Source organism: Theobroma cacao, chromosome 5 (assembly GCF_000208745.1).
Source record: "Theobroma cacao cultivar B97-61/B2 chromosome 5, Criollo_cocoa_genome_V2, whole genome shotgun sequence".
NCBI lineage: Eukaryota > Viridiplantae > Streptophyta > Magnoliopsida > Malvales > Malvaceae > Theobroma > Theobroma cacao.
Genome location: NC_030854.1, coordinates 323,006 through 347,308, shown reverse-complemented (window position 1 = coordinate 347,308; position 24,303 = coordinate 323,006). Strand labels below are relative to the sequence as shown.

At 37.6% G+C, this 24,303-nt stretch overlaps 4 protein-coding genes and 1 long non-coding RNA gene across 11 annotated transcripts; 2 read left to right on the top strand and 3 right to left on the bottom strand.

Moving 5' to 3' along the window:
- LOC18597463 (protein trichome birefringence-like 34) lies at positions 1,828 to 3,835 on the top strand. The gene is made up of 5 exons (XM_007026526.2): positions 1,828 to 2,351; positions 2,506 to 2,677; positions 2,813 to 3,009; positions 3,108 to 3,269; positions 3,370 to 3,835. The coding sequence occupies exons 1-5, from the start codon at positions 1,963 to 1,965 to the stop codon at positions 3,716 to 3,718; spliced, it is 1,269 nt and encodes a 422-aa protein (XP_007026588.2). The 5' UTR covers positions 1,828 to 1,962; the 3' UTR covers positions 3,719 to 3,835.
- LOC18597462 (protein trichome birefringence-like 35) lies at positions 4,578 to 8,012 on the top strand. The gene is made up of 6 exons (XM_007026524.2): positions 4,578 to 4,934; positions 5,095 to 5,377; positions 5,745 to 5,916; positions 6,145 to 6,341; positions 6,433 to 6,585; positions 7,471 to 8,012. The coding sequence occupies exons 1-6, from the start codon at positions 4,736 to 4,738 to the stop codon at positions 7,799 to 7,801; spliced, it is 1,335 nt and encodes a 444-aa protein (XP_007026586.2). The 5' UTR covers positions 4,578 to 4,735; the 3' UTR covers positions 7,802 to 8,012.
- LOC18597461 (protein BZR1 homolog 3) lies at positions 8,651 to 9,228 on the bottom strand. The gene is made up of 2 exons (XM_018120869.1): positions 8,923 to 9,228; positions 8,651 to 8,851 (listed from the first exon to the last, which is right to left on the bottom strand). Exons 1-2 carry the CDS (start codon positions 9,226 to 9,228, stop codon positions 8,651 to 8,653), a joined length of 507 nt encoding a protein of 168 aa, XP_017976358.1.
- Positions 8,923 to 17,467, bottom strand: LOC18597460 (protein BREAST CANCER SUSCEPTIBILITY 2 homolog B). Of its 7 annotated transcripts, XM_018121852.1 has the most exons (23): positions 17,242 to 17,467; positions 17,009 to 17,164; positions 15,677 to 16,702; positions 15,474 to 15,580; positions 15,229 to 15,383; positions 14,886 to 15,008; positions 14,600 to 14,797; positions 14,441 to 14,522; positions 14,297 to 14,347; positions 14,120 to 14,195; positions 13,896 to 14,007; positions 13,739 to 13,810; positions 12,936 to 13,131; positions 12,678 to 12,860; positions 12,332 to 12,474; positions 12,205 to 12,267; positions 11,900 to 12,110; positions 11,153 to 11,320; positions 10,863 to 11,066; positions 10,477 to 10,568; positions 9,737 to 9,769; positions 9,331 to 9,576; positions 8,923 to 9,256 (listed from the first exon to the last, which is right to left on the bottom strand). In XM_018121852.1, exons 1-19 carry the CDS (start codon positions 17,384 to 17,386, stop codon positions 11,010 to 11,012), a joined length of 3,324 nt encoding a protein of 1,107 aa, XP_017977341.1. In that variant the 5' UTR covers positions 17,387 to 17,467; the 3' UTR covers positions 8,923 to 9,256; positions 9,331 to 9,576; positions 9,737 to 9,769; positions 10,477 to 10,568; positions 10,863 to 11,009. The 7 variants fall into 7 exon arrangements, with proteins under 7 accessions (XP_017977341.1, XP_017977342.1, XP_017977340.1 ...); XM_018121853.1 differs by having other exon boundaries at positions 8,923 to 9,544; positions 9,662 to 9,769; XM_018121851.1 differs by having other exon boundaries at positions 8,923 to 9,576.
- LOC18597459 lies at positions 20,005 to 21,395 on the bottom strand. The gene is made up of 2 exons (XR_001927801.1): positions 20,729 to 21,395; positions 20,005 to 20,540 (listed from the first exon to the last, which is right to left on the bottom strand). It is a non-coding gene; the product is annotated as an uncharacterized LOC18597459 (long non-coding RNA).

Here is a 24,303-nt window from a genome sequence, read left to right as displayed (position 1 = left end):
ACATTACAACATATATGAATTAGCCATAGACTGATTCAAAGGGTGAACCTTGTTTTTTTAAAAAAAATTGGAGAAGGGGTATTCGAATTTTTTTTTTCTAAGTAAGAAAATATATATCAAATAATGAGTTAAATATTCAAATTTTTTTTGAACAGAACTAATTAATTTCATCTGTAAAATCCAAACAAAAGGAATGCATACAAAATAGAACAATTTGATTCTAATTATGTTTTTGCAAACATGGTTTTCTTTTGTGCTGGTGGTGCAGTCGGCCTTTCACGGACAAGGGCTCCTTAATGCTGGGAAAAATCAGTCACCATGTGTATGAACTGGTTTTGATTGTTATAAACATGTGAATGTGCAATAGATTTGGTCAATGGTGGTACATTTTGTATGAGGTTATTATTCCAATGGACGATCTGTTGCCATTCGGGTCAAGCACGGCTTATACCCTAACGAGGGTTTTTAAGAGATAGGTACAAAATGTAGTATTGTGGAAAATCAGTACAGGACTTTGAAAAGTTATAAATAGATCCAGGTGATAACTACCAAACGCTTTATCTCTTTATATATATATATGAAAATTAAGATAAAAATTTCGATTTTAACTAATTATATGTACGAAAAATATTCCGTTAACTCTTTCGGAAGAAGAGTATAAACTTAAATTTGATTAGTCATAGACCCACAGTGATATATACATTGTTGCGGCGTTGCAAGTCAGGCTCATATCAATATCGACATTAATTAGAAGCGAGTGGTCTCCAATGGAAACCTGGCCATAAGTTATACATGAGATATATAGAGACAACAAAGTGATGTTGCTTTCGGGACACTTAAAAAATAACCTCATTAGCCAATTGGAAATCATCGTTTTGTAGTTGAAATCCTTTATTGTTAGTCAACAGAAAATGCCTTCGTGATTTATACTAATTATCTTTTAAGATTGAAACGATAACATTATTATTACAACTGTGGGAGCCACTTTGCCGGTCATGATGATGATCATTTCAATTTGATACTAAATTCAACTGTTTTAACTTCCCTGTTCATGTATATGTATCTTCATAGTTATCTCTGGCATAACTCCATGTGGGTTGGGGGAGTCAATGATCACGAGGATGTTTCCCATTTATCAATGGCAGTAATGCATGCTCGGTGCCATACCCTTTTCCCTGGTTTTGCTAAAAGAGGAAATGCAATCTTTTGAAGAAAATGAGCTCACTCTATATATCTTCAGAAGAAAGGAAGGTCTGTAAACCTGATGGATGCTGGTATTCTATACGCAAGAGAATTGTAGGGTAGCATAATCATGATATACTTTCATCTTTTGATTTATTTAATGAGGATTTTAGTTCTATACTCATAAACTCCTTGAGCATTAATGGTCAAACCGAGTTGAAGCACACGGTACTTTTCCTTCTACTTTCCTACTCAAAACCGCTAGCAATTCATGTTTGGATATGTTGGTTAAATGTGGTAAGTAAAAGTAAGGATCAAATCCCTGGAGACAGCGAGAGACAAAGACTGGGCTTGGAGTTCTTGAGCTAACTTCAAGGCTACGGATGGGAGATGGGGGAGATGTACCAACAACCCTAGCCTAAAGTGCATAAATTTATTTAACTAGCACAAGAATAACAGCTCAGCTTGAGCCACAAGAATGGAAAAATCTGTGTCTTTACTCCCTTAGCATCCCAAGTTGCTCTTTCTCAAATTACCAGCACGTCCATGGACGGTGTCTTCTGATAGTAGCATTTAGGAATAACCTAGTGAACTTTTTTGGAAGTATGGATGTTTTGGTAAAACATAGCAAGAAACATCCAACAGCTACAAGTCCTGTCTGTTGCTTTCAGCAAACTACCGGATATTTGCACTTCCACTTCTCCTAATCCAAGTTTAAATTGTGAAAATTGATTCCCACCAACCGCTGGAAATTTAACTTCAAAAAGAGGAAACGGAGAGATGGGGGAGCCGAGTCAGACGCACAAGGCAGAGAGAGGGGAGAATATGGCGAAGAAGCAACAGGCCATGGTTTCTGCAGCATGGGATATCAGGACCAGCTTCCAATCGCTTGTTGCCCTTCTCATTGCCATTCTAGTCGTTGCTGCTATCTATCTGAGACAAACCAATGAACAACTCTTCGAGTCTGGGACTACACTTTCTGGTGGCAGCTTGACGTCAAGGTGCAATTTGTTCTCAGGGAAATGGGTATATGACAATGAATCTTACCCTCTATACAAAGAGAGAGAATGCACGTTTATGTCTGATCAGTTAGCTTGTGAGAAGTTCGGGAGAAAGGACCTTAACTATCGGTTCTGGAGATGGCAACCTCACCAGTGTGACCTCCCTAGGTTTCTTTTGTTCTCTTTTGTTTTTCCTTTCAGTTCGCATATATTTATATCCATAATAAGAACCATATAAAAACAGGGCTGATGATGGTTTTAAGAATGCATTTGGCAATGTTTTTGAGCTTTGTGGAATGTTTCCTTGTTTTATGTTAATAAGGTTCAATGCCACAGCATTGCTGGAGAGGCTTAGGAATAAGAGACTTGTTTTCGTCGGGGACTCGCTCAACAGAAACCAATGGATTTCCATGGTCTGCCTGGTGGATTCAGCCATCCCTCCAGCCTTCAAATCCATGCATAACAATGGCTCCATAAACATTTTCAAGGCCACTGTGAGTGCTCTCTAATATTTCCAAAAGAATGCAGTTATATATACGCCAACAAAGGATTTCATTTTCCTTTTTAATCTCATTGGCATTGTGAACTTTGCTACAATGGCTAAAATTTTACTAATTCATGTTATTAAGGAATATAACGCAACAATCGAATTCTACTGGTCTCCATTGCTGGTGGAGTCCAACTCGGATGATCCAGTGAACCATCGAGTACCAAACCGGATTGTCAGAGTCCAGGCGATTGAAAAGCATGCTAGGCATTGGACAGATGCAGACATTCTCATTTTCAATACATACCTTTGGTGGAGAAGACGCCAAATGAAGGTCTTGTAAGTACATTTTCCAACCTATAATTAATCAAAAACCAGCAGGTTAATTTGGTGTCGACCAAGTTTTAATTCGATGCGGCTCTGATATTAATTATCAGGTGGGGATCCTTCGAAAACCCTGAAGATGGGATTTATAAAGCAGTTATGTTGCCAAGGGTATACGAGATGGCCCTACAGACATGGGCACAATGGTTGGAGGTTCATGTCAATAGGAACACGACCCAGTTGTTCTTCATAAGCATGTCACCAACTCACCAAAGGTATACCATAAAACTTTCCTATATATATAATCTCTTCCTCATAGATTTAACAATAAATTTGACGATCAAACACATCAACCTGTCATGTAAAAACTTTCAGGGCCGACAGGTGGGGTGGAATCCAAGGTGAAAATTGTTACAGCGAAACAGAACCGGTTAGCAAGGAAGGATATGTGGGAGACGGAGCGAGTCCAAGGATGATGCGTGCAGTCGATAGCGTGCTTGGGGAGTTGAAAACAAGAGGGTTGAACGTCCACATGATGAACATCACACAGCTATCAGATTACAGGAAAGAAGGTCACCCATCGATTTACAGGAAGCATTGGGAAACAATAACGGAAGAACAGTTATCGAACCCCAAAAACTATTCAGATTGTATCCATTGGTGCCTCCCTGGAGTGCCTGATGTGTGGAACGAGCTGCTCTATGCCTACATTCTTCAACTTTGACAATTCCCTTCCCCCATCACCCCAATGAAATGTTAAAGAAAATTAAGAAGCTTTGTAACTGTTGGATTGAATTTGAATTAGAGCTGACAACATTTCCACAGAAGATGATCTTTTTTACCTTTCTTTGTAAAAATTTGCGAATGAAGCTTAGATACATAGGTTTCTCAAGCACACCAAAAGCCCCAATATAAATCCTCCTTTTACATTTTATATTATCAACTAAAATCTCAAATATTAAAATCTTAAATTTTAAATTTTAATCTGTAAATGTTAAACCGTAATCTGATAAATTTAAAAAACTTATGATCATAAAATTATAAAAAAAACTTCAATCGAGACATCAAGTAAGGACAAGATTTTTGTTCTAAAAGTAGTCGAATACACATTTTTTAGTAATCACATCTTTATTTAAAGAGAAATTTAGATAAAGAAATGTAATTGTTTGTTAGAAGTTCAAATGCAAATAAAGAAATAAGTCTACCAAATTTCCCATTAGGTACAAATATTTTATTAGGCTAACAACCTTGCACCATCATAAACTAACATCACCCAAAAATAAAACTAATATTGTATTCATAAATTAAGAATTTAGTGTTAAAATAACATTAATTAAAAAGATTATATGATTCCCAAATAAATTATGAACTTTTCATATAATTGATAACTGCCAATAATTATGGTCAAGGTTTTAGGTGAATATGGAAGAGCCAAGAGAAACAATGATAGAATACTCATGAATGCACCAAACCACCCATCGATTACCAATCAAAGTATCAAGAACAGCAGCAATCAGCTGGATAATCAGCCTTAACTACAGCTGGCACAATCTGCTTGTTAAGAACTAATGACCTCTGCATGGGCTTTTTATATTACAACTATTAATTGGCAAACTCAATGTCCTAACATTAAGTGGGTAAATCCAGTTAGTACTTGTTATGCCTTAGAAGTGGCAGGCAGCCATTTGGGAAGCTCAGGGTTCTTGCTTTCTGCAAAATCCTTGGGGCTCTGCCATTCACCATGTCGGTGACGCCTAGATGGAGCAGAAAGAAACCCCATATCCCTTTGCTTGCAGTTCTTCTCCTGGTTTTCATAGCTTGTTCAATTCTCTACAATGAATTCAGCATTCAACAAATCCATGAAAGCCCGGATCATGCTCCTCACAGTCAAGAAACTTCATTTACTTATGTAAAACCAAATCTTCCAAAAGGAGCTTCAGGTGTGGTTATCATCTTCAATCTCTACTGCCCTTTTTTTTTTTTCTAAAACAGTTCTTCTTGGTCAAAGTTCATCTTTTTGAATTTCAACAAAGTTCAAGTCTTTGCAAGATTTTGGTATATTAGAATAACTGGGATTTGGTTATTTATGTGTGTGTTTAGAGGTTTTGGATAGATTCAGTAGTTGCAACACTACAAGGAACTACAGCGGGAAGAAAATCCAGTGGGTTGACCCGGATGCAAAATCGGGTCGGCGAAGCAGGGTAAACCAAGAGAGCTGTGATGTGTTCTCTGGAAGGTGGGTGTTTGATAACACATCGTATCCACTTTACAAAGAGTCCGACTGTCCGTATATGTCGGACCAGTTGGCATGTCATAAGCATGGGAGGTCTGATTTGCAGTACCAGTATTGGAGATGGCAGCCTCATAACTGCAATTTGAAGAGGTAATGTCCTTTTTTGTTGTTGTTGTTGTTTCCGTTTTGGTAGATGTCAAATTATATAGTTCAGATGATTGCTTGGTTTTTTGCTGTGTCCTGTCTGAGGATGTTGTTCGAGACCCAAGTCCTAGATTTACCGGTTCTAGCCTTTAATGGTAGTAGCTTAGTAGATAAATCTGAATACGAGGAGGTATAGCTAATTCAAGAGAAATGGGTGATCTGTACCAATTCAAATGCAACTGATGCCATGTGAAGATTAATTTGATTTTTCTGAGTAGTGAAATTGCCGGTTAACATTTTGGCTATAGATGATAGGAACTTTCTCCTAATTGAAATTGATTTGTTTTTTGTCCTCTATTCCCTGGTGTGTTAGATGGAATGCAACTGAAATGTGGGAGAAGTTGAGAGGGAAGAGGCTAATGTTCGTGGGGGATTCTCTGAATAGAGGTCAATGGATATCAATGGTGTGTTTATTACAGTCAGTGATCCCTGCAAATAAGAGATCCATAACTCCTAACGCTGAGCTTACCATTTTCAGAGCAGAGGTAAGCCAGGAAACACCCTCTAAGAGGTTTGAATATAAAGCATAAGAAATCCACGTATCTTATAAGGGTGATTAAATTTTTCTTTAAGTTTGTCTATGTATTATTCTTTGTGAGGGCATGCCTAGAGACTAAATAGAAATTTATGAAACATTATAAGCTGGTGATGGATCTTGGAAATCTGATATTTCAGTACATCATGGCTGTGTGCTACTCTTGTGTCGTTTGCAGGAATATAATGCCACTGTTGAATTTCTATGGGCTCCACTTTTGGTTGAATCTAATTCTGATGACCCAGTGAATCACAGATTAGCTGAACGAATAATCCGTCCAGATTCAGTACTTAAGCATTCATCACAGTGGGAGCATGCAGACATACTAATTTTTAACTCGTACTTGTGGTGGAGACAAGGCCCAGTTAAGCTGTTGTATGTATAATCGCTGACAAGTTCTAGTTTAGGAAAGATAAGTATATTTTTAAGATGTATTGAATTCCTAATATACTTGCAACTTTTGCAGATGGAGTGCTGAGGAAAATGGAGCCTGTGAGGAACTCAATGGGGTGGGAGGCATGGAGTTGGCCATGGGAGCTTGGGCAGACTGGGTAGCATCTAATGTCATTCCCCTGAAGAAACGTGTCTTTTTTGTTACAATGTCACCAACACATTTCTGGTGAGGGTCTTACCCCTGACCTGAATTATTCTATACTTCTCATCATTTGGATAAGTCACCTGTTGAAAGTTTCATACTTATTCAATTGCCACTAATCATACTATAGAGGCATTTGAGGCAGAGATGAAGAATCATAAGACTAGTAATGCAACATGGAGTCACTAATAGGACTGTTTTCACCTGGTTAAAGTTTGCAAACTTATTTAATTGTGATAAATCGTACTATAGAGGCATTTGAGGTAGAGATGAAGAATTTATAAGACTAATAATGCATCATGGAGTCACTAATAGGACTGTTGTTAGTATCCACAATTATTGGCCCTAGCATGGAGTTATGTGACAACAGAGGTTCATAATATTTCCTTTGTCAAGAATCAACTTTAGTATGCTCTAGTGCACTTGCTGGGGTTTGAGATCCTAGCTGATTTGGAAATATTGAAGCTTATAGGACCCACGGATTAATAAACTGAATGAGATAGCAAATTTTTCTTGCTTAGATTTTACTTGCATGAAAATCATTGTTGGCCATCATATGTGCCCTTCAATTTGATGGAGTTGACTTGATGTCTCGATCGATGTTTCCTTTTAAAGTTTTAAGGTTAAAAATGGAGGCCTTATGTAATTGTCATGGCTAGTTCTTGTTACCAAACTGCAAGGCAGCATCTACAAGAGTATGGTGCTCCTATTGGTACAATGGCATGTTTAGCCCAATTATTTACTACATTTCGTTTCAATTTCTCATCGTATTAATGATTGGCAAGCTCCTAGAATGTGAAAAAAGAAGCTGCTTCCCTTGCTTGAGGTCTTTGTACTTTTTCCATCTTCAGTTGGGGGATCTTTTAATAAATTTTGGCCTATATTTACTAACATTTTGCCATTAATCAGGAGTCAAGAGTGGGAATCGCGAAGTGATGGAAACTGCTATAATCAAATGACACCAATCACTTTGGAGGGCTACTGGGGGAGTGGTTCCGACTTGCCTACCATGCGCATGGTGGATAAAGTGCTTTCCCGATTGGGTTCAAAGGTATCTGTCATCAATATTACTCAGCTCTCAGAATATCGAAAAGATGGGCACCCTTCCATCTATAGAAAATTTTGGGAGACATTGAGCCCCCAGCAATTGGCAAACCCTGCAAGCTACTCTGATTGCATACACTGGTGCTTACCAGGTGTGCCTGATGTGTGGAATGAACTAATATTCCATTTTTTGTAAAAAAAACAAAATAAACAATTGAAATTATTTTAGTGGCTTTACATACAGCAAATAGGAAAAGGAAGTTTAATTGTGAATTCTTCCCCATTCCTGGAATGGGAATGACAAACTGTATTTGCACTGAAAGGATTGCTTATAACACCTGAAATTATATTTCTTTTGTCTAAAACCTGAAGCTCAGAGAGCATGAACTCTCTTTGTTGTCTTAGTACATCTGACTATTTAGTGCGAGCAATTTGGCTAATGCTTTTCTTATGCCTATTGTCGGGTTGTATACCCGTACCTTGTGCTTGTAGGGGTAAAGAATAAGCAAGAATTCTTCTTGAAACCATGCTTCCACGATACAATAGCTTGGTTTTATGTTTTTCAGCTCTCTGTATTTGATTCCCAGAACTGGTGATGTCAATTTGTATAGTTAAAAAGTTCATTCAAACAAAAGACAAGAGCATCTTGTATATATATGTTCAAGGCTTCAAGCCAATCGAAAGAAGGAACGAGGCTAGGGTCAGCCCATCCCAAAATCTTCTATGGGTTAGGAATGGGTTTAGCCCAGACCCGAACTATGAGACTCTAATCCAACTTTTCCTTTTGGATACAGAATTAGACTGAAAAAGAATTCCCAAGAATAAACATCTTCAACATTTTCAATTAAAATTACCTATATGTTTTCATCAAGGAAAGGAGCACTAAATACGTTTAATTGCATCTGTGTTAGGAAAAGAGCACTAAATATGTTTTTCCTTTATATCCAGGAAGAAAAAGACTAGATAATGATTTATCCTATATACACTTCCACCTGAAACCAGTTCTTTGCCAAGCTCTTGTTTGTTTGAAACCATACCTTCCTTCTCAGGAAACATTGCGGGTCAAGGAATTTGAAACTGAGAGGGAAAGCACCAAGTTGATACCACTGCATTCTTGGGACTGCCCTACAGACAAGAAGGTTCCTGATGCTGGAAGAACATTCCCATGATCGTTGCATGTACAATAATCTTGATCTTTTGCTTCACCATTTTCAACCGAGGCTGCCATTGTTGATGACACTGTTTTCTGCAACAAAATATTCATTAAAAACAATACAGGGAGACCTCTGAAAATAGGTTAAAAAACATTTTACGAACCTTCCTGTAAATGGTTCCATCCTCCTCTACATGCCAACCAGCCTCCTGACAAAGAGCTTTCAACAGATCATTGGCATCGGCATGCTTAGGAAGCTTGTAATTCCCATGCTCCTTGAGCCCTGCAAAGATGTTCTGAGCCACCGCTCGCCGCCTTCGCTCCCTTTGCTTATTCTTTTGGCGCTCGTTTTCGGTCGGAAACCGATACCTAGTGACTATTCCACCATCTTTGGTGGCTCTATGAACTATCCATGGCCCCTTGCTCTTCTTGATGCATCCTCTCAATGTAGTTTTCTTCTCACCGGCCATACCTTTTCTTTTCAGCTTTGCTCCTATGCTGTTCTGAAAATGGTTATACAAATACAAAATAAAGCACCAAAAGAGAGCAACGTGGAGGGTACGGTTTTGTACCATCAGGTCCAGACAGCATAATGACAATGGAACATTCCTGAACCAGGTTGCTATGGTGTGACAACGTTTGCCAGTGATTTGGGGATTAAAGCCTTAGCCCATTGTTTCTTGAGATTAACTCCCCCATTTAGCTTAGTTTGTCGTCAAAACTCATTGATTTCCCATGCAAAAGTAGTGCTTTTTTCTTCTTTAACAGAATTATCCATGTCTGCACCTGAAAAAGAATATATGTTTGGCCGCAGGAAACTGTAAAAAAGTAAATAAAAGGTAAGAGGATAAAAAAAAAGGGAAAGAACGGGTGAGGACCACCCCTCCATTTGCTATTGTAGACCTTCATCGACAGCCGCTGGTTTTAGCTGTTAATTTTGGCAACATGAATGAATCAAAGGTTTGATGGAAAGCTCACGTTTTTGTGCTAAAGGTGCTTTCTTTGCAGCATCTTTCAAGGTATACAACGCATTACAGAAGTGTGACGGTCGAGTACATTATTGAATGGGATATTATTAATACTTGTTAATGATATTTTTTTATATTAAATAATATAAAACATTATTTATTTATTAAAAAATATTATTAAAAAGTATAAAACCAACCAAATTGATTGAATATAAAACAGTTGGTAGAATTAATTGAATATGTCAAATATAAATCAATTTCAATTATTTTAATTTTACAATATAATTCAGTCAATTTAATTATTTCTTATTAAAAATTTAAAATCGAATGAATCAAATATTCAATCTAATTACTATTAAAAAACTTACAATATTTGTAAAATATATACAAATAAGCTCATTTTAACATGCCCTTTAACTAATAAATTCCCACCCCTAACATAAGCGAAGCAGCAAAGATTAAACAGACCGAGATTGAGCAGGGCCGATTCTTTATTAGCAACTTACAGCACAGTTAATCAATGGCATCCCCCTATAGTTTAGCTGCCTGAAAATATAGGAGAATAACAAAACTAGGGGATCCTAACTATCTCAAACCCCAGCATAATTACACATAAAAAGCCTAGCAAAATATACACATTCTTAGCTATTTGACACACATTGGTTTCCCTCTGTCATTTCTATACTTGGTCCCTTCAACCAGAACTCGAAAAAAGGATTGTGCTGTGACCAAATTCAAGTGCTTTCGTACCTTTTCAAAGTCCGGATAATCAAAATAATGGCTTCGGGCCTCGAGGCTCCTGGAGGACTATGTCAGCTGCTCAGTGGATGTTAAAGAAAGACCTGCACAGGGAGAATGTCATGAGTTTAAACTAATTCATGTCAAAGTTTACAACCCCGAAAAAGTTCTTGCTTCAATAGATCATGTGCATATCATCACAAAAATTTGACCCGAACTATAACTTCACATCTAAGCTACCTGCCTGATAATGCTATTTTTCTGGTCAACTAAACTAAAGGAATATGAACTGGTATATAGATTGCAAAAGCATTCATGGATAGGCTTCCTCCAGGCAGCCAATTGCAAATCAGTTTCCAATATTACTGGAAAAAAGGAAAGAAAGAAACTAGTCTTACACGATTAAAGTTGACCTGCGAGAAGACTCGTGGTGAGAGCAAATAGAGATAGCAACCTCATCCTTGATGTCAAGCGATAAGGGTCCATATGATATGCGAGGGTGCTTGCTTCTAGGCAGTCCAAATCAAATCAGCTCGTTTGACAGATTAGCCTCCACAATTGTCAAGAATAAATAAAACCTTCTCCCTGAGTTTGTCAATAATCTGCAAGAACAAAGTCAAGTACGAAAGGTGAATATGGTAGTGGGCATTAAAGATTAAGCATCACTTCTAAATTTGATAGTGCGCACCGAGTTAGAGGCCTTTGCCCATGTCTGAACTGAGGCACCAGCAATTTTAAGGTGAGAACAAATTGAGGGATTCAAATTTAAAAAGTATGCACAATTTTCTGCTGCTTCGGCAACCCAGAGATGATTCATTTGATCCTTTGCTTTCTTGATAAGGTTACAGAACCCTACCTGCGAGTTAGAGTTACCATTAAATAAAAAATTAGAAAAGAAAACTGAGTTCTTTATAATCTTTTGACAAGGAGAGTTGGTGATATCTGATAAGCAGGAATCACCAAAGAATTCAGCTATGGTTACCAGAACTATGATGTTTAGTCAAATCAATACTTCCGACAACCATGAAATCCAGATTCCAGAAGCACGTTGACTAAATGCGTCTGTACTAGATTTGGGAAAACTATTAACTTTATAGATTTTGTTGCCTGGTATATTGATTAATACAGTGTATTGTACAGCTGCAGTCAAAACGCTAATCAACTAGTTACATAGACTCAATGCAATGGCTCAATTATTAAGTTCGACAAGTACTTACCTGATGACCCTAGTTCACCTGAAGCTTTCAGTGAGATAGAACATCACTATCCAAATATTTATTTATTCCCTAACTTGTAGGAATAGTCCTTATATATGCCATGGCATTTCTATAAACATGTCTCACCTAACAAATTTTCCCAAAATTTTTCAAAACCTTATCACTTTCAAAAGGCATTCCCATTTTGGAGCACAAAAAAAGAACACTCTACAACTCACCATGGATCCCACTAGGTTAGAGTTGATTGGAGCAAATGAGTCCTTATCAATGCATGGTGAGCAAAAGCTGATGGCAAGTAAAGAATCTGATAATCCTTCTGACAGTAAATTTGAAATGGAATCATCTGTCACAAACACCCACTGTTTCTTTTGATGAGCAGCCGTATAGACTTCCCCCACGTACACAACATATACAGCAATGTCAAACTCACTGAATAACCCGAAAGAAAAATGAATAAGGAAAACAAGATTTCAGAAGAAAATAGCTAGGCGTTAGGATGTGAAGGTAGAGGAGAGAGATTTACCTGGAAAGAGGAATTTCACCTAAATTTGACAATTTCGTTGGCTTTCGCGGACTGAAAAATGGCCTGTAGAGGACAAGCGTGAGCTGGAACCAATATATGATAACAGAGCATGCAGATGACAACTTACTCAAAGCATTCCATTGCCATGGGAGATAAAGGCTGCCATTTAGTGGTAGATCCACGGGCTTGTAAATAAAGGGCTTCTGAATCTGAGTATATTGGTATAAGCCCAGCAACGACGTATGCCTGCCCCTCAACCAGCTCGCTTTTCTGTTTCAGTCATACGTATCTTTGTAATTAACAATTAAATAAACTAAGTTATTCTATTAAGCTAATTATTAACCCTGCCCAACTAAAGGAGATACAAGGACAAATTATATAGCACATGCTTGTAAGAGTAGAAAAGGGCACATGCACAAGGAGATGAAGCTAATCCAAAGGAGAGAGTAGAGCAGGATAACACTCGGATTCACCTGCTTTTCTGTAGGATTCCAAATGGTTATTATGCCTTCTTTAGGTCTTCCCTTTCCATGATATTTCCTAGTGGTTAATCCAACAACTCTCACCCTTATGAATGGGACAACATCTCGCTCATTTAAGCCAGCTTCTGCCAGAGCTTTCTTGATTGATTTCTCCATCTCTAACTGCCTGGTTGCCTACAGTCACATCTGCATAGTTAATATCACTTTCTAATTTAGATTTTTCTTTCAAGGAAAGTAGCTGAAATGCACCTCAAGTTTTGATTTATATGTAGCAAAGGAAGTTAGTTGCTCTGGGCTCATTTCTGCCATTAAGACTTCTGGCTCAGCAGCTGTCTCAAGAATTTTCAAGATTTTTGCTCCTTCACTCTCACTGTCACTAAGGATATGAGAACTGTTGACCCCTCTTTGATACTCAGATATAACGTGATCTACAACAACCGAGCCCCTGCAGCAGGAAAAATATCGAGCGTGTAAAGCCTATTGTACTCACAATCACATGACCAGTTAAAGGCCTAACTTCAAAAAATTTTCCAGTTAGAATACCAGTCCTTATTTCACAACAGTAAACTTCTGGTTTTCCTCTGCTATTACCACAACACATCCTAATGAATGTTTAAGGTTGTTAAGAAGAATCAAACTGGTAGCATTAACCAGTTGATATCCTTTAGAGCACATCATAGTAATTTATGCAACAAGCATTGATAGAGTCAGGATAACCAAGAGTCGAGAAAACCCATATTTCTACTGGAGAATGAATGTTTATGAAGTTAAAAGGCACTATCACTCTCTCTTATAAAGACAGTTTTGATGAAGGAAGAAGGACTAGGTCTAATAGAGAGAAGATAACAGCGTATTAGTAGGAAAAAGCACAAAAAGTTGAAGTTTATCAGACAAAGCCTGGTAAAAGGCTGACTGATGAAGGTTATGTGAATGCCATAAAGCGCAGCAGATTTATGCATTACGTTAAGTTAACACCACCATAATGACATGAAATTACAATACAGAAAAGAGGATTCCGACATCTTAAATGAAGACAAAATATAGTAGGTCACCTTTGGTTGTGCTGTTGAACCATTCTACTCTCCATCCTTTCGGATCTGACAATTGACCCCCCATTACTCAACCTGGATGGAAAAAATAAGATAAACTAAAAGCACCCATGCAATACCGTTTTCACATAAAATTGCAGACAAATCACTTTCCAGTTACCTCTCCCTGTAGAGAACAGGGTATATCCGAGTGACTCCTACTAAAGTCCAAGGCACTGGACCTCCATCACTTTTGATGCACCTAAATGCCAAAGGAGTACCAACACCCTTGCCTAAAGACATTAATTGGAAAATCATGCTCGAGGAGGCAAGGGAAATCTTGATTTTTCTTGTCATATGAAACTAGAAACCAGAATTTAGCAATATAATGTAAACACTACTTACAAAATCCCAGCCGATCAGCCCAATGAGCTCTAAATGTCCCATTTATGTTCAAAAGTAAACTTATTGCACTTGATGCCTGAAATTCAAGGGGAAAAAATAAAGAAAATGACGAGACTCCAAATGACAAAGCAATTTCAAGAATTTAACTTCCTTAAAAAACTTAAAATCAGCCAGAACCTCAAGGGGTGAAACAGGCCCAACCCAGCCACACAATCCTGCTCCCCAGATCTTCAAAAGACAAATTACTCCATAAGAACAAGGTGAATTTTACAGAATGCTCTAATTGAAGAGGGGAAATTGAAACGCAAATGAACAATTTACCCGAAGTTTCTGTCCCACAAATAACTTTCCAGCAGCAAGCTGTTTTGATAGCAATACATCCAAAACAGCATCCATTGAATACCTGTAAGCCAAGGTATCTTTTACATGCAAAAAAAAAAAATTAATGTAGCATAAGCATTAAAATGGGAATTTGCTTACCACCCATCTGTTAGTTCCACTTTTGCATTACCGCTATTATCAGCTCCATTTGTAATCAATAGATTTGTCTCCATCTTTGGTTCAGAATTTGACTGAATATTTGAAATGCATAGTACCAACATTGTAGAAGGCGAAGCATCCCCTTCAAGTATTCTTTTTATTGCAGAACGGTGTGCATGATTTACTTCCCTATCGTATCTAGAAAAATGGATCATAAATTGTTTTCATAAATATCATGTCAAACCAAAGTTCAGAGGCAAACATATTACTCACTGTATTTTAATACCTGTACTTTAGTTCCTCGAGGACATTGGAGATAGTCAAAAAATTTCCAGCACATTTTGAAGGATAGCACCTCTCATAACACACAAGTTTCCAGACAATCCACTTATAGTGATTTGCAACCCACCTAGACATGTGTACAAGTGTAACCGGAATGGTTTAATGCATATATAAATACATTGCTGAATGCAGATGATAAACAGTACTTGCAGGTATAGCCCAACTGTGAGCAAGCAACCAAAAGCATCAATTTATGCATAACTTATTGTAGCACATGGAAATCATAATAATAAGGTTTAAGTAGTAAACATATGAAGCAGGCATGGAGAAGAGAAAGAGGCAATTACTCTTTAGAAATGTATTGCATAGAAGCTCCAGAATGAGCCAACATGTCATAAAAAGCTTCTGCCCCAATGCGACTTAAGCCAGATTCATCTTTAAACATATACTTAACTGCATTGTCTGGTTTGATCTGTTTCTCTTGGTCTGACAAACACTCCAACTAAATCAATTCAGGAATATAAACAGGTGTCAATGCTGAGAAATGAATCAATTTCTTGAAAGCAATGAATAGTTCTGACAGGCTGTGTACCATGCTGCAGGCTGATGGAGGCACTGCAAAATATTCCTTCATATATACTCTTGGCACTTGAAATGGATATTTAGTGGAAACTGTTCTTTTGCAACATGAATGATCATCTGATGAAGCAGATAAAGCTGATGAAAAGCATGTATCAAGGAGCACAAACCAAGATGATAAAAGTAAAACAAGTTTTTAAGGCTTGATAAAATTACCATTACCTACAAAGGAAACACCTTTATTCAATGGAGTAGAGAATTCAGAACAGCGGGGTCTCTTGTATGGAGAAATAAAACTTGATCTTCCAATTCGCTTCTTTTCAGTCATAATCCGTTTGTTATTTGTTTGAGATGTGACAATGTTATTTGAAATATCAGCCAATGGGCCGCCAAATGACTTTCCAAGCCTTGGCAACGAAATGTTCGTTACCAAATTTTTCTCAGAAGTACTATTGCTTAAAGGCTTCTGAGCAGAAGGCATATTGGTGGTCGACATACATGCATTAGAATTTCCAACTGCATCAAATTTGTCAATCAAGTTACTCCCACAACATATTTTTTCTGAATTAAATATGGACCTCATTTGCTTGAAAGATGCTTTCAGTGGAGATATAAAATCCTTGGATGTATCTTTACTCTTTATTGTTCCTTGAAGGGAAAAGGAAGTGAAAAAATGGTTTTCCTTGTTTGATGAAGCATCATTAAACTTTTCCTCTGAAACAGTAAACGGTGGAACCTCTTCTTCTACTTCACCAAAGAAATTCCCTAGCTCTGGATCACCAAGAAGACTCCTTGCACGCTTCAATGCATCACTTGAAACTGATAACGACCTTCCACCAGCAGTATGAAACTTGATTGGAGGTGGCTTGGGAGCTGAATCAAACTCTTTGGAATGCACTGGCGTTGAGTCATTTTCACTGCCTACTGTACTTCCTACAAAACCATTCCTAGAGTTTAACAAGTGCCTTGATTCTGAAAAAAAATCCGCAACCCCAGTATTTCGTAAACCTTCTTTTTTCTCTGAATGAGAAAAACTTTGCCACCCACAAGGTTCATTAGTTGCACGTAACTTCTTTGGATGTTGAAAACCTTCAAAACTGTGATGCTCATTATCTTGTTCCAGTCCCAGCAATGTCTTAGCTCTGACCAAACCAGCTGAAGATATGTTAACCATTTTCCCAGAGCCCGTTTGAAAAAGAGAGTTAGTGCAGCCGAATCCATTGTTTCCGGGAACCACTTCGCCTGTGCAGCAGATAAGTCAAAAAAAGGAGCTGGTTCCGCAACTGTACAACCATCTTTATCCATTAACAGTGAATACATTTAATGATTTTTTAGTGACCGCTGTTTAGTTCCTATAAACTAGAGAAATCATTCGAAACATAAATTCAACAGTTATAGTTTTCATGATTTTTCTTCAGCTCCAAATTTTGAGATATTAACAGAAAAGCCCAAATCACAGATTCTTTAAACATATAAAGCTCAAAATTAATATATGAAAAGCCAGATGCACATTATTAAAGGAAAAGAGAGAGAGAGAGAAGCGTTTACTTGAAGTAACAGCAGTGCCAACGTCATCGTCGCCAAGAATAGACAATGCTTTTGCAATGGAAGACTCTTTCAAAGCCACCGATTTACCTAATCCGGTTCTAAACATCGGACATTTCCCGACTCCTGCATCTCCGTTCTCAATAAGCTTCGAGCATCCTGTGTTTGGTTCCAACAAAAATCTCAGAGCAAAATAAGTAAACTATACATGTGAAAACCGTTCAGAGACCTATTACCTTGAAGCAGGAGATCGGCCATGGAAGGGAGTGGAGGAACAGGAGCGCGGTTCGGCTCATCGTCTGGTTTAGACGGGAGGATACGACCGGAAACCTCCCACCGGAAATCGTTTCCGGCGTCAGAGAATATCTGCCACGTCGACATTTTCCTGATTTCGCTTAAAGGCTTCCCTTGGATGTCGCTGGTGTTTGGCTATTAACATTTTGAAACTTTTTCTTCTTTATCAGAGTTTTCTTCTTTTCGGGAAGGCGGGAACTTAATTTGCTATGGAGGGTAAATTTTGGGCTTCCTCGACCCGAACAATATTACACTCATCTTGACTTGGGCTTTTCAGCCCATTTCATTAATGGCGTTAGGCCAAATAATTGCTCTTCGACCCGGAAACCATTTGAATTTGATTTCAAAATTAAATTATGCAATGAATTTTAAGTAGTTAATTTTTTTTTATAAATTTATATGCTAAAATACCATATAATTTAATAAAATTATACTATATTCTAAGTTTAGATTTGAAATTAATTGATTAATTAAATGAGTCTTAATTCCATGATACAAATATTGACATGTCTAAAAGTTCGATTGCTCGATTATTTTTAATAAATAAATACTCATAAAACTAATATTTATTATCTTAAAACAAAATAACATTATTTCCTGTGTTTTAGTAATCTTAGTGTGTATGGCTCTTAGATAGCTCGATTGATTTTTTATGACAAATGATAACATGTCTTAAAGTTAGACTATTCGATTACTTTTAGTGAATAAATGTTCATAAAATGTTATTTATTATTTTAATTATTTATTAAGTTAAGTAAATAATTTATTTTTTGTATCGAGATTCTTTTGGATAGGACAATAAATAGCATTACATGAGTAAAACAAAATCGTTAAAAACAATTATACATTTTATTGTTATGATTGTATAATTTATATAATCAAACAAGATCGTTAGTTTTACATGACACGATATGATTAGTATTCAATAAACTCATTTAAATACAATTAATTTATTTAAATGAGTATCATAAATGAATTAAATAAATCATATAATATGAATTGACCCTATAACATGATTAATTAAATAAATTACATATACAAATCAAGAAAGTTTAACCCGTATTTAAACAAATTAAAGTAATTTTAAATTTAAATCCATTGAACTCAATGTTATCCTTGTGTCATGTTAAGATGTTGAGAGATGGGTAAAATGTTGCTTTTGGATCAAATGCAACTGGAGGTAAATAAAAACAAAATGAATTACTGGAATCTCGACTATTGATCGGGAAAATAAAAAACGACAACATAAAAGCCAAATATGAGAATGTTGAGATATAGATTCTTCCATGGCAATGCTTGAAGAAATAATCTAATAGTATCGAAGAGACAGCTCATGGGCTAAAGAGTGCGGACCCATGAAATCTATCACCCTCTTTTACCAAAAGCATGTGAAAACCTTGGAAATCACACGATCCTTTGTCATGGAATAGTGGAGGGTGGGGCAGAAGCAAGGATTTGTTTGGTTTGGGGGAAAATGGGAAGAAAAATAGTCAATCACCATGTGTGCTCGATTCAAAGGTTGATGGTGTGCGAGTAGGTACAGCGTATAATCATTGCGTCAGATTAATAAGGTGGGGAGGGGGGGACTGGGGGCCGGGGGACCTTCGCCTTATCTCATCCAGAACCAGAACCCTAACCCTGGACCTGGCGTTGGGTGGCATTACTCGCATCAACAAAGTCCGGTCCCCAAATATATTCACCAAAAGTTATGTCGGGCGCGGGCCCTTCTTTCCCATTTCACCCATTGCCATCACATTTATGCCTCATTCCCCAAGGACCTATGAAACTATTGTTCATTTTTGTGAAAATTGGTAATTAAATATGTTGAGATGTCTAACTCAGGGAGATGAGTGTCTTATTGTAATATAAAATATATTAAAATTAAAAATTTTGTATTAGAAGAGAGAGACATATATATATACATATATGGAGAAGATGAGAATAATAATAAATGATATTGTACATATTGCGTTTGTAAATATAAATGCATACTTATTATTTACTTGTTACGGATGGGGAATGGCCCAATGGGGCAGGAATTGGGAAATGCTGGTGCGGCCCGAATATAAACGATGGGCCCCCGAGTGTTAATCTCTGGATGTCTGGTCCCCACGTGGCGGATTCAGAACGAATCAAAAGGCCATGATGTGACCACCACCTATCACCGCAATCCTTTCACAAAGGCAGGCCCGGCCGTCTGCACCAAAACCCCGTTTTTCAGCCCACCCTTTGACCAATTACCATTAAACTCTTTTTAAAAACGAGAAGGCCAACAAATAATAAACTAAAAAGTGTAAACAGAATTAATTCTAAATTAAATGTTGGTTTTAAAATTACGATGTAGCATCAAACTGAACATTATTTTCATTTGTTAATTTTTTTTGTAATAAATTATCACGTGTTACGTTAATTGTTAATAGTGTATTTACATGTGAAGAAAAGAATTGGCACGATGATTAAAAAAAAACAATCCGAACATATAATATTCGTCTTAAAATTTTAAGAACAAAAATATGAAAAATTCGAAGCATTATGTTCCTTGAAGAAAAAGTGTAAAGCAAAGCTACATGCCTTTGTTGCGTAAAGGAAGATCCCCTCCGCGCCCACCTTCGGTGCATGTGTGCAAAGTCTACACTAGGCGACATAGAGAAAAATATGATTGCCAGTTGGATTAGATTTGCTAAGCAATGTGCAAATATAAGACATAGAGAAAAAGATGGTCAAGTTTATTCGGATGGGAAAGCGATAGTAACTAGATATGTTCGAACAATTCGAAAGATGAACAATGAGGCTCGACCTCGGTCCCTAACCACGACAAAAATGAGGTCAGACCCAGTTTGCGGGAGCCTTTCTCTTTACTCGTTTGACTTCCTCCGCCACCCAACCAATCACCCATTCTTGCTTGGAAAATGGCTGGCAAAACTGTAGAAAATGCGCATGGGTTCTTGAAAGCCGTCCGATGTTAACACGGGGTTTGATCCTGTGGACAGGGATTCCGCCCTCCCCTGGCAGGTTTAGTGGTATGACCAGTGAGTAGAAGGTGCAGCGAGCGACCATTTCTGCACCTGTAGCAGTGTGGCAGGTGGCGTCATTAAAGTTTTCCAAGCCCCAAAAGCTAGATTTTTACTTCCATGGCACATGACCATTAGGTTCGAAAGGATTGTACTTGGACCAAAACGCCCTCCTTGTACCCTTTCTTATGAGCATAAAATGGCATCCTCATGAGCTTCCGTCAGTGAATCTGAATCATACATTGAGCATAGATTAGTGTAGCATAACAGGATGAAAGATGTATGTAGAAGGGAAAAATATATGAAAAAGAAAACATGAGATTCCTTCAATTAGCTGCAAAAGAATGTGTCTTGGTAACCGCGAAGAGGGTCTGGTTCCGGACCCTTCCCAGCTCTCACTTGGCTGGGGGCTTTGTACCTAAGAAGTCGAAATCAAAATTAAATAGAAACGGTCCAATTTCCGAGGCGTCCCTCCGAGTCCGTGGAGTGTTCATTTTTCTGGTACATTGACGACTTCGAAATTGGAATTTGGGATTTTCCCATAAATGGTTGTATTACAATGTCAACCCTGGTGTTTCCCCAATATTACTCCCTGGCCACTTCTACCAGCTCCACCGCACCCGAATCAGCCTGCTTAAATGTCCTGCTGCAAGCTCCCCTCTCTGCAATCTATTTACTAAAATCTTCTGTTGGTTTTACTGGTGGTAATTTTCATCCTCGAAGAGCTTTTTGTGAAGATGTACGACAGAGTTTTGTTTCAGTTTGAGGCATGAAAGCTGACCTTAGCATGCAAATTTGTCAGATTTTGTGTTTGCTAATTGTATCAGAAACATGCTGCATGTTGACGTGTTATTTTATCAAGAATATGAGAAACAAGAAAGAGAAGTACTTGATGATGGCAGGTATGTCACGAAGAGAGAGAGCCACTGGGGACTCAGAGCAGCTGGCTGAATGCAAATTACCTCTTGCCATAACAAGGAGGTTTGGTGAGAACGAATTCAATGTCATCATTGACAAGTTTTGCATGAAAAAAAAGCAATGTCATGATTGATAATGCCAAATTCGTATATGTTGCATATGTCAAGTGTATATACACTCGTATTTTTATTTTGTATGTTTTACATCAAAATCTAAACACGTAATGTAATGATAACTTTTTATTTTTATTCAAAAAATCGAATTAATCGAAATGAATATTAATAAAGAGCAAATAATGCTACTCCTCCCAATACCCTAATCAATCAAATCGAGGTTGAGAATTTCGTATTATTAGTTTGAAAAATCATTTACACGTAGAAGAACAAAATTGATTTGACTTGATTCATCGACATTCATCATAAAACAGTGAAGGGTTTCTCTTCATTTTCTTGTTACCCCTTGGACTTTTTTTACAGTAGGAATGTGTCATGATCTACTCAGAACAGGAGTGACCAAAAAATTTGACAATGGTGAGGTTATGGGAATGCTCGAAGCAAAAAACATGTTGGGTCAATGTTATTATCATAGAGAAGGAAACTTCCCAAATATAATAAAGTTGTTTTCTGCAACACCAAACAATTAGGAAACAGTCTCTCAATGATAATAGATTTTTTTAAAGTGGTGTAGACAGAGGCCCACATTGTAAAATTGCATTACAATCACATCTTTTTCCATTAATGGAGATGGCAATGATCAAAGTACTCGAGAAGTTCTGCAAATTAGTCTGAAAATTGTGTTCAATGCTGGAATTGAACCAAAGTTGAGAAAGATTTTCCATGTAGGCAAGTTTTTTTACAGCCAATGGAAGCAGGTACTGGTGGGCTGTTGAACCAATCCTGTTAGGTTTAGCAGGGCAGAGTTGAGAACAAGCAAAGATGAAGACACCCTTCATCATGGCTAGAGTTTCTGTTGGAAAAAAAAAGATGATTAAAACTACATTATGTAAGATCATAATCATTAATCAGAAGATTAACCGAAAAGGAGAAGTAATCATGAAGGGTAGAAAGAAGTGTTGGGTAGCCTTTGAAAATTCAGCAGCAGCAGCAGAAGAAGAAGAGAAATAAATAAAAAACAAAAGCAAAGAAACAGTGCAATTAATGTACAATTATGGCAAAAATACGGTCCCATTTGTGAGCCAAAAGATGGATTTTTCATGTACAATTTCCTCTAGTACCGTAGTCGGCAGAGTTATTAAAAAGACGAGGCAAAGAAAAGTAATAATATACATATCAAATCCGTCCCTCCCCACATTGTCAAATAAAAGAGTTTTAAGTTAGTCAAGCTTTCTCATGGCTCCAGGAGGAGGTGACGTTTGTCTGCATTTCTCACCCCCCACGTTCTCTCCCTCAGCTGCTATAAATACAGGCCGCTCTTCTTTTAACTCCCTCACCAACATTACCTGAGCAGACCATTAACCGGGGTTTACCCTCTTTTTTTTTACTTGGTTTGTTTGGCCTTGCTCCGGGAACTTGTTTTTGTTTCTGAAGCTATGACATAAAGCAGAAGATATGTTTTTTAGTATAGAAGAGCCTGTTAAGCTCAGGAGGGATAGCGCCATTGATGATCTTGAATCTTATGGATTGTATAATCTGATCCTCATTAGCGCTATCCATCCTGAGTTTCATCGGTTCTTCTTGCTCTTGCTCTGTCTCTCAGTCCGAGAAATGAAGAAAGATTCGTGTGGGGTACATAGTGCTGCTGCATTTCCTCCTCCATCATCATCTTCACCTCTCTAGGCTCTACCAATCTTGGTAGCAAATTTTATCAAGGGTGTTGGTTTCTTTCTTTATAAAATGTCTGAGCTTTCTCGACTACCGTTTCTTCTCTTCAAACAATAAGAAGCACTGAAAGATCTTGAAGAGAATGAGTGATTAATTTCATTTTTCGTTTAGTTCCGTAAGCATCTTGGTTAGACAAACGAAAAACAGTTTTGGTTTGCCCTGTTCTGTTTGTTGGTTTTTTCGTTATTGTCGTTTGTTTATAACATATATCTGATTCTAACATCTATTACATATGTGGCTTCTGATGATTTTCCGTGGATCTCCAATGGCAATTGGCAACATCCATGGAACCTGATTTTGGCCGCTAGTTTTCCTTGACCCTCATTGCAATGGAAAAGAAAAAAAAAAAAAAGGGGGGGGGGGGTTGTTGCAGGACTTAATCCTTTGCAGAAGAGGAGTTGGAGAGGGAGGTTTTGACTTGTTTCTCAACTTCGTGTAAGCCACGGTCCCTTTCTTCATCTGCCTCATTTTTTGCAATATCTGTACTCTTTCCGAACTTTCGGATATTTTTAATCCCACTTCCAGGTGACTGTATTTCCACGCTTCCTTCTCTGCTACCACTAAAAAAACACTAGTGCTGAATTTTTTTTGCCCTTTGTTTTCTCTATTGCCATGGCTTCTTTTCAATTATTGGAAAATGTGACAAACAAGGTCCTCATACTTGTTAAAGGACAACTGAAGCTGATGCCTCTCTCGCTTTGCATATTGATGCCTGAACATGGCAGCGGGGGGGTCACTCAGTGCTTGTATTTTCTTAGAATTTTTGTTTGAAAGAAAAGTTCGCTAGTTTGACTTAACCTCAGTAACATGCAAACTGTGTCATTCTGGATTGATATTTTTGTCTTTTTCCAATAATTTGTGTTAGATTCGAGTCTTGTTACCCTAATGTATTTCGAGACAAGCTGATCATATCATAATTCAACACTGTTATGAGGTATTGAACAAGACTGATTATCTACTTAACAATATCATGAAAACCCTTTGTCTTTTGCTAACAGTGGCATTGAATGAGATTCAAGGCTTGCCATGTGCCTCTGCAGGAACTCCTCTTGCTAGCCTTACCATGCAAGCGGCCAGCCATTCTCCTCCAGGCAGGCAGCATTCCCTCTACTCCAACAAATGGGGTTGGCATGATATGGGATTCAGGGATTTTTTCCATTTTTTCTATGCCAAGTCCTATTGAATAATGAATAACCTCAACTTGTTGATACAAGGGATTGCAGACATCCTCAGT